This window comes from Tenebrio molitor, chromosome 7, assembly GCF_963966145.1.
Source record: "Tenebrio molitor chromosome 7, icTenMoli1.1, whole genome shotgun sequence".
In the NCBI taxonomy this organism is placed as follows: domain Eukaryota; kingdom Metazoa; phylum Arthropoda; class Insecta; order Coleoptera; family Tenebrionidae; genus Tenebrio; species Tenebrio molitor.
The window spans coordinates 7,854,598-7,862,844 of NC_091052.1; the positions used below are offsets into that span (position 1 = coordinate 7,854,598).

At 37.4% G+C, this 8,247-nt stretch overlaps 4 protein-coding genes across 5 annotated transcripts; 3 read left to right on the forward strand and 1 right to left on the reverse strand.

Moving 5' to 3' along the window:
* The first annotated feature begins 60 nt into the window (after positions 1–60).
* On the forward strand, positions 61–1,621 carry LOC138134828 (uncharacterized). Of its 2 annotated transcripts, none has more exons than XM_069053369.1 (6): positions 61–261; positions 321–346; positions 412–543; positions 595–969; positions 1,021–1,138; positions 1,181–1,621. In XM_069053369.1, the coding sequence occupies exons 1-6, from the start codon at positions 257–259 to the stop codon at positions 1,548–1,550; spliced, it is 1,026 nt and encodes a 341-aa protein (XP_068909470.1). In that variant the 5' UTR covers positions 61–256; the 3' UTR covers positions 1,551–1,621. The 2 variants fall into 2 exon arrangements, with proteins under 2 accessions (XP_068909470.1, XP_068909471.1); XM_069053370.1 differs by having other exon boundaries at positions 1,187–1,621.
* A 130-nt stretch (positions 1,622–1,751) lies between these two features.
* LOC138134825 (zinc finger protein 892-like) lies at positions 1,752–4,222 on the forward strand. Its single transcript, XM_069053362.1, has 5 exons — positions 1,752–2,638; positions 2,694–3,029; positions 3,078–3,245; positions 3,296–3,611; positions 3,666–4,222. The coding sequence occupies exons 1-5, from the start codon at positions 2,155–2,157 to the stop codon at positions 4,126–4,128; spliced, it is 1,767 nt and encodes a 588-aa protein (XP_068909463.1). The 5' UTR covers positions 1,752–2,154; the 3' UTR covers positions 4,129–4,222.
* An 83-nt stretch (positions 4,223–4,305) lies between these two features.
* CREG (Cellular Repressor of E1A-stimulated Genes) lies at positions 4,306–5,542 on the reverse strand. Its single transcript, XM_069053376.1, has 6 exons — positions 5,381–5,542; positions 5,152–5,293; positions 4,946–5,100; positions 4,721–4,840; positions 4,579–4,660; positions 4,306–4,526 (listed from the first exon to the last, which is right to left on the reverse strand). Exons 2-6 carry the CDS (start codon positions 5,291–5,293, stop codon positions 4,363–4,365), a joined length of 663 nt encoding a protein of 220 aa, XP_068909477.1. The 5' UTR covers positions 5,381–5,542; the 3' UTR covers positions 4,306–4,362.
* Positions 5,543–6,966: 1,424 nt separating this feature from the next.
* On the forward strand, positions 6,967–8,152 carry RpL18A (ribosomal protein L18A). Its single transcript, XM_069053379.1, has 3 exons — positions 6,967–7,084; positions 7,286–7,642; positions 7,954–8,152. Exons 1-3 carry the CDS (start codon positions 7,067–7,069, stop codon positions 8,107–8,109), a joined length of 531 nt encoding a protein of 176 aa, XP_068909480.1. The 5' UTR covers positions 6,967–7,066; the 3' UTR covers positions 8,110–8,152.
* The last annotated feature ends 95 nt before the right edge of the window (positions 8,153–8,247 follow it).

Here is an 8,247-nt window from a genome sequence, read left to right on the forward strand (position 1 = left end):
AAAAATAAATACAATTTTTTAAAGAAAAATTTTCGAAAATTATTTAAAATAAGATATTCGCGCGTATTTTAAGAAATTTATTCTGATCCAATTTTTTAACTTGCAAACTTTCAAAAGTATAGAAGAAATAATCTAAACATCAAGAGACGACATAACCTCAATTATTTTTTTTTATAAAAAATATAAACCATAGGAGATATAAGTTTTTCATCTTACGGCGTACTTCGAATACTATTGAATTGATTTTAACACAAATATGGAGTAAGTATGGTGATGGATATATTTGGGCACTCACTATAAAAAAAATAATTCTATTGCAGTAGTTTATCAGACAATTCTGACAGTGGTAAGTCAATAACAACTCTTCAGTTAATTTCGCTCTTGGATATTTCAATTTTTGTAAATTTCTAGCGACCAGTTTCAGAGATGAGAGAGGTAGAAAACCTATGGATATAAAAAGACCAGTTATTTTACTGCGTCATCCAAAGGCTGAGCTGTACCCTGCTCGTGCTGAAAGTGATGCTTTGACTTCAATGGGCTATGGTACAAAACAAATAAATAAAAAATAATTCAACTTCACATTTATTATTGCAGGATTTGCACCTGAAGTCCCAATATTTCGCCTTGGTTGGAGTGTTGATCAAATTAATGAATATATATATTCTCTATATCCTGATGTTCCTTTGAGGACTGTAGGTTTTAAGATGGGTAAATGTGACCGAACAAAAAAAATATTTTTATTGAAACCAGTAGAAAATGTAAAGGAACTGAAAGAAGAACTGGGCAATAGCAAATTAATCCTCATACCAAATGAGGAATTGCCTGAGAAACCAATAAGTGGGAAGAAAGATGAAATTGAAGATGATGCTGCAACACAGACTAGAAGAAGTGAGAGGAAAACTCACAGTAGATATAGAGTTGAAGATGATGATGAAGATTATGAAGTTATAATTGAAAATGGACAACACAGTAAGTTGCCAAGTTAAATGTACAAATTGTGTAAAGCAAGATTTTTTTTAGCAAGACCCAAGGGAAGTACAGAAGAAAATCATGAAGAATTCTCAGTAGAAAAAATTTTGGACAAACGTTCACGCGGTGGCAAAGTTGAGTATCTTTTGAAATGGAAAGGTTATTCAGAGTAAGTGTAATTAAAAAAAATATACGAAAAATAATTTCAAAGATGTAGACAAGACAACACATGGGAACCAGAAGAAAATTTAGACTGTCCTGACTTGATCGCCGCTTATGAAGCTCAGTTTGAAGTAATCCCAAAGGTGGACGCGGACGAGAACGAAAAAGCCAATAAGAGAAAAAATATCACGGAAGACAACAGAGCACGAGGTTTCGATCGCGGCCTTGAACCTGACAAAATTGTGGGAGCCACTGACGCCAGTGGGGAATTGATGTTTCTCATGATGTGGAAAAATTGCAAAGAGGCGGATTTGGTGCCTGCAAGTCAAGTCAACGTGAGGTGTCCAGAAGTCGTCATTAATTATTACGAAAATAAGCAACAGTGGTTCTGCAAACAGAGCGTAATAGAAATCGATTAAAATATCTAAAATAGTTCTATCTTAAGCTTGAATTGTACGATTTTATTAATAAAACGCAAATATTTCATTGATGTGAGCCCTAAATACGGCCCCTAAAAGGAATAAGATCGCTTTTAACTCTTATCTACGAGCAGAGCTACGAGATACAATTGTTAATTTGTTATAAACTCGCCATAGATTTGGTGTTCACGTGCGGCGTTGAGTCGCCATTGAATTGCATCGAAAAGAGGCGAAAAGTAATTTTTATTCAATGTAATTAATAATTTTCATTCTTAATTTTATTGTTTGGAGTTGATCATAACGATTGTTTAAGATTTTTGCAAAAATATTTGGCAAATTTGAACTACTACTGCGAGTAGTTCAAAATGCGGAGGCCATTTTTCTTGTCAAAAAAAACCTAATACTACTGTGTTTATTGTGCGTTCGTTCTTAAAAATCCCTAATTTGCGTTGAAGTGGAACAAACAAACCTTCTTTGTCGAAACATACACAATAACTTTGTGCGAACTGGTTCAAAATGTGAATTTCACGGTGGGACCCCCCTTCTTAACCTAATTTTGTTGGCAATTTCGAAAAACCTCGCACCCGTCATCTATGATGTAAAAATGTTTGGGGTAGCTTGTCCCCAATGCAATAAAGCTTCGAACGGGGCCGCCAATAGATTGGTAAGAGATTCTTGTGGGCACGAGAAGTGCCGCGTGTGTCTTCTCCTCGATGAGGAGAAATGTCAGCAATGTAAAAACGAAAAAGATCACGAACAACAAAGCGTCATCAAGTTTGAGAATCACACCGGTGTGATTACTTGCAATGGAACAGCAAAGAAATCGGAAATTTGTCCCGTGGTTCAAAACGGTGCGGTCGAAAAAAAATGCGACGACATGAAACCGCCCCCGATTGTACAGAAAGTGAAATCAAAATGTAGTAAATCTAGAAACGTGAAGGGTTCGCAGAGCAAGCGCGTTTATCGCAGTATAACCATCCCTAATCATGTGACCATACTAAAAGACCCTACAAGGTATAAATGTACAATTTGTGACAAACAGTTTAGCACCAAGTCACACATTAAATATCACATATACTGCACAGGACGTAAGTTGTTCTGCTGGTGGGATACAATAACGTTCTGAATTCGGATTGATTTCAGAGACAAAACCCTTTCAATGTAACGTCTGTTCCAAAGAGTTTGTTACAAAATCTCATCTAGAAGTTCATATTTTAAAACATTCGGGAACTAAACCGTTCGTTTGTAACATTTGTCAGAAATCTTTCAGCGAGAAAAGCAAATTGAACCGTCACAGCATTTTACACTCTTCAGCCAAGCCCTACGTTTGCCCTGAATGCGGTAAAGCTTTCCGCAGCAAAGAGTCGCTCAAAATCCACACTTTAATACACCGGGGCGAAAAACCCTACACTTGCAGAGTATGCAGCGTCAGTTTTAACAACACCTCAAACTTGAACAAACATTTGATCTCTCATTCAAGTAAGACGCCTGTTTTTTGAGAAACCCCATTCACGCCGGCTTTTCTAGATGAGAAAGCTCACATGTGCGATCAATGTGGCAAAAGGTTTAAGCTGAAGTGGGCTCTGACGGTGCACCGGCGGTCTCATTTGCGAATCCGACCGTTCGAGTGTAGCACATGCTCGAGATCTTTCGTCAACAATAAAGACTTGCAGCGCCACCAACTTGTCCATTTGGGTGTGTGTCAGCACAACCGTGACGTTCACGTCTAAAGCTTCTTTTTGTAGAGACGAAAGCATACAATTGTAATATCTGCAAGACTGGCTTCCGGCGCAAAGATAACTTGCACCGACACGTCAAAAACACCCATCCGGGTAAGAAAGTGGAAACTGTCACGGCTACGGTGAAGCAGTTGCTTGTGAAGCCTCCGAGTAAACCGATCGACAATCCAAACGCGATCAACGTAATCACAGCCTCGCCTGCGTGCAAGAACAGAGAAGTCGGTGGAAAAAAAGCGAACAGTCGCACCGGAACGGTGATCAACGGACCACTAAAACTCGCGTTCAAAACCAGCGCCTTCAAAAACAACTACAACATTAACAGGTAAAGACGGATTCGTGTCGATTTCGAGTTGCCTAAAATTCTTTGATTTGTCAGGGATTGCGACTACGACTTGCTTCCTAAAGTGACGAAGTCGTACGATTTGGCAGAGTCCGTGAATATATGTCAGAAGATTTTGTCTCCACATAGTCCACCTGGACGCAACGTAATTCGGAAAGTGAACGAACCGACGTCGACAGAAATCTGTCAGAAGATTTTATCGCCTTTCCCGCCGCCACCGCTCCACTATGAGACTTCGTTTGAGCATAAGAAACACGCGATCATCAAAAATATCAAATTTAAACTGCCCCCGAATTACACCAACCTCAAGGTCAACGATACGTTGCGAGATGTGGTTCCTGTGCATCGAGAGTTGTCCAACAACAACAATCAGGAATTGAAGACGATTCAAAATGCTGCCACTAGTGTTATTGTTAATAGCAACTTGAATCCAAATAGTAACATGCACTGGAGAAGAAGGACGTCGCAAAATCTATGTTCGAAAATCTTGGAGAATTGAAGACTGTTTCGGATTTTTTTTCAAATTATGCGTTTTTATATTGGAATTGTAGTTACGAATAATTACATTTGGAAATATACAACTTTTTCACTTACGATTACCTAATGATTTTTTTAAATGTTACTTCTTGTAATTATCATTGTGATTAGATTGTGATGTAAAAGAGAACATTCTGGATAAATTGTACGATTATTTAATAAAGTTCGGCTGTGTATCAGTACAATAGATTATGTGTTAAGCCGCCAAGTCGATAAAATCCACTTTGCTGAAGAGCACATCTCCGGAACGGGCGTTGTAGGCGTTAAAATAATCCTCAACGGACACATTTTTGATACCGCCGAAGAAGTCCAAAACTTCTATCTGCTCTATGTTTATTTTGGCCACGTAGAACGCATGATCTGAAAAAAAACTCGAATTCGATTAAACCACTCCAGTATTGTAGGTACCTACCTTTGGGCCACCACTTCATCGACGGATGTTTCGAGAAGAGCGCATTTTGACCAAACTCGTATTCAGAACTGTCTTTATCCACCTAAAAACGACAACATGTGGACAACACTAACTCACAGTATTTAGTGTGCGGTCCGCTTACCTTCACCATCTTTCCTGTAATGATCAGCTTGGCACATCGCGGGTCTTGAGGGTCAAAATTCTTTTGTTTGCAATATTCTGATTCGGCCAAAGATGCCAAAATTGTACAGCGATTGTCTTTCTGAAATTGATTCATTATAACACTACACTTTTTTCTATTTTTTTTTTCTAATTTGTGCCTATACCACAGTATACCTTCTTAGAAGGTATACCTCTATACCTATACCTCTATGTCTTTGCCTGAAACGTCCATGTCTGTCATATACAGATATGGGACTCCGGTGCTGTTGGATGCGGTACCGTCGCTCACTGACTTAAGAGACACGAAGGGATAGCCTTGGATGGCCTTCTGTGTGGACGTTGTTGCGACAGAAACCCAGTCTTAAAAAGCAATTTAAACATTTATTGCGTAATGTTTCAATTTTTTGGTACCTGAATTGCGCATTATGTAGCGAGCCATTTTGGCCACCTCGTCAGGTTGAGGTGGCTGGGGTGACGGTCTAATGATCCATATGCTGCAATGCCCCCACTGAACAGCCAACAATAAAACCAAAGCGATTTTTGTTGGAATCATCTGAAAAATTGAATTTTTATTTCGAACTAACACATCAATCGGAAATTTGAAACTTATTAGAAAAAGTGTTTTAGCAACATCACTTACGATTTTGTTGATCTAGTTTTTCAACGATTCTTTTTGCTATAGTGAATCACTTGTTCAAGATCACGTACACTAAATGGTATTACTCACATTTGCAATTGTAATGATCTGCGATTGGTTTGAATCAAGAGGTCAGGGCGATTTTAAAATTCTGAATTATCACTACCGACTGGGTTTTATACATTATAAACAAAAATAGATTCGTACTGAGTAAACACATTAATCTTTTTCATTTTGTAAATATTGAAATTCTTACGTAAATAGTTTTTATATTATTGAAAATTTGAGAATAATACAAAGTTCAATAATCGGTGGCAGGTTCATCTGATCTCAAGAACTGGCTCAACAATATGCTCAATACCTAATGTATGTCCAATCTGTATAAAAATTACTTTGTCCATCAGGAGTAGGTACCTACTACTACTTGGTTTACCAAAATACCAATTTTCTGATTTATCAAAATGAATTCCTTGACATTGACATCATTAGGTATTTGGAAAGAAACCATGTACTAAAACATTACCTTTTCTATCAGAACTGCTAGAACATTCTCCTTTTTGACACCGTATATTATGATTATGTTGAAACAGCTTATTAGAAAAAGAAATATTTAAGTACCTATCTGGTTTAATACTATTATATTCAAACTTTAAATTTGAAACAGACTGCCATTGATCAAAAGCTTTTTCTGCTAATTCTTTCATTTCATTTGTAATGAAAAATCCCATTTGAGAGTTGTTTTATCCCTTTCACTTTTTTGAATCATACATGGGTTCGGCTTCCTCCTCACTTCAAAACAAAAGGGATTTTTTTTTTTAATAACGAAACTTTTCTTTGGAATAATAGAGATAAACTCGGCAAAGAACTTAACAAAAAATGGTGGCTAGCACCGATGCTTGCTTCCAGGCGAGGTGATAAAGAACTTTGGAAAAAAAAGGTTGGTAACGACTTATACGATTGGAATTTTTCTAGTTAAACAAATGATCAAAAATTTGCGCGAAAACCCCGTCTAAATAAATCTTTAAAAACAGGGAAAAAAAACATGAAATGAGTTGGGTGCTGAAGGGGCCTTACTAGTAGGTACCTATAGGTACCTATTTTTTTAGTTTTTACATTATAAACAAAAATAGATTCGTGCTGAGTAGACACATTAAGCTTTTTCATTTTGTAAATATTGAACGTCATACGTAACAGTTTTTATTTTATTGAAAATTTAGGAAATACAAAGTTCAATGGGTGACAGGACAGGTTCATCATCTGTGGCAAGTTCATCTGATCTCAATAACTGACGCAATGATATTTTATTAATCGTAATTAACATTAATTATTAGTGGAGGGACATGTTAAGTCCGTTGTTTAAACGCCCAGAAAAGCACATTTTTTCCAATATTTGGTTAAATTGATTAGTTTAAATAAAAAATTTCAAATCATAATTTTTACTTGGAAAATGCAAACATTTTCTTTTAACATGTTTATATAATGATCATGTTTATTTTGCATATCAAATTTTACACTATTTAAACCGAACAAAGACAAAATGAATTTTCAAAATAATGTATCAATTTGTAATTTTGTTCGTTAAGTTGGTAACATCTTTCCTTTGCTCTGTCAACCATCCGTGTGTCAACCTAGTGACATTTGATTTTCCCCCAGCAGTTTCCGTTTCCTTTTCGTGAAAGAACCGCCGCCATGAAGGCTAAAGGAGAGGTTGGTTTCGATTTTTATTTAATTTAGCCCATTTATTCAAACTTTTTCTATTAGAGTAACATTAATCCGCCAATCCCTTTTGTTAATCAATTGAAATTGTTTCACGACCGCCCCCAAACATCACAAATCGGTGATGTTTTCACTATCATAACACGTGCATAACCATGTTGTCACACCGAGCCCCAAATATGTCTTTTATAGTTGAAGGAATACGAAGTGATCGGGCGCAAACTGCCCACCGAGAAAGAAAGCAACACGCCACTGTACCGCATGAGGATCTTCGCCCCCGATCCGATAGTGGCAAAATCCCGTTTCTGGTACTTCTTGCGTCAATTGAAAAAATTCAAGAAGTCGACCGGCGAAATAGTGTCAGTTAAGCCTATTCCAGAGAAGACTCCGATTAAAATCAAGAATTTCGGTATCTGGCTTCGGTATGATTCCCGGTCGGGGACCCACAATATGTACAGGGAGTACCGCGATCTTAGCGTGTCGGGCGCCGTGACGCAGTGTTACAGGGACATGGGGGCTCGTCATCGCGCACGAGCGCACTCAATTCAAGTAATTTGATGCTATAGTCGGCACGGAGATATAGTGATAATGTATTCAGTCCCGTACTTAACTTCAATAACGATTGTCACTGTTGGCGGATTTGGTTTGTAACCATTACAAAGGAATCGCTTTAGACGGTCAGCACTACCTGGAGTTCTTATGGCAGTCTTTACAGGCAAAATATTTTGTCCAAGCACTTATCCCTAATAAACTACTTAGACGTTGCCAGCCTCCTCGTTATGGGGACTGAATACATTATCACTATATCTCCGTGCCGACTATACTTAAACATCTTCAGGTATTTCAACATTTGATTTTAGATTATTAAAGTGGAAGAAGTTAAAGCTGGTAGCACAAGGAGGCCACAGGTGAAACAGTTCCATGATTCTAAGATTCGATTCCCGTTGCCCAAGAGAATTCAACATAAGTCTATGAATAAATTCTCTGTCCGCAAACCAAGAACTTACTTCTTGTAATGTTATTTAAAAGGTTAATTGGATAATAAATCATTTCGATACATATTACTTTTTCTTTCCATGCCTGATTGTTAGAGGAGCACCCCAGCAGAAATTGAATTATGTTTATAGTCATTTATGCAACAAGTGATTAAAGTA

Bases quoted from the DNA above. Each gene is read 5' to 3' on its own strand.
- LOC138134825 (XM_069053362.1), top strand. From the start codon at position 2,155: ATGTTTGGGGTAGCTTGTCCCCAATGCAATAAAGCTTCGAACGGGGCC. The intron at 3,030-3,077 runs GTAAGACGCCTG...CGGCTTTTCTAG, and splicing joins ACATTTGATCTCTCATTCAA to ATGAGAAAGCTCACATGTGC. The intron at 3,612-3,665 runs GTAAAGACGGAT...TTGATTTGTCAG, and splicing joins AACAACTACAACATTAACAG to GGATTGCGACTACGACTTGC.
- CREG (XM_069053376.1), bottom strand. From the start codon at position 5,293: ATGATTCCAACAAAAATCGCTTTGGTTTTATTGTTGGCTGTTCAGTGG. The intron at 4,661-4,720 runs GTAAGCGGACCG...TGTCGTTTTTAG, and splicing joins TTACAGGAAAGATGGTGAAG to GTGGATAAAGACAGTTCTGA. The intron at 4,527-4,578 runs GTAGGTACCTAC...GTTTTTTTTCAG, and splicing joins GATGAAGTGGTGGCCCAAAG to ATCATGCGTTCTACGTGGCC.
- LOC138134828 (XM_069053369.1), top strand. The intron at 347-411 runs GTAAGTCAATAA...GTAAATTTCTAG, and splicing joins ATCAGACAATTCTGACAGTG to CGACCAGTTTCAGAGATGAG. The intron at 544-594 runs GTACAAAACAAA...TTATTATTGCAG, and splicing joins TTTGACTTCAATGGGCTATG to GATTTGCACCTGAAGTCCCA.
- RpL18A (XM_069053379.1), top strand. The intron at 7,643-7,953 runs GTAATTTGATGC...ATTTGATTTTAG, and splicing joins CACGAGCGCACTCAATTCAA to ATTATTAAAGTGGAAGAAGT.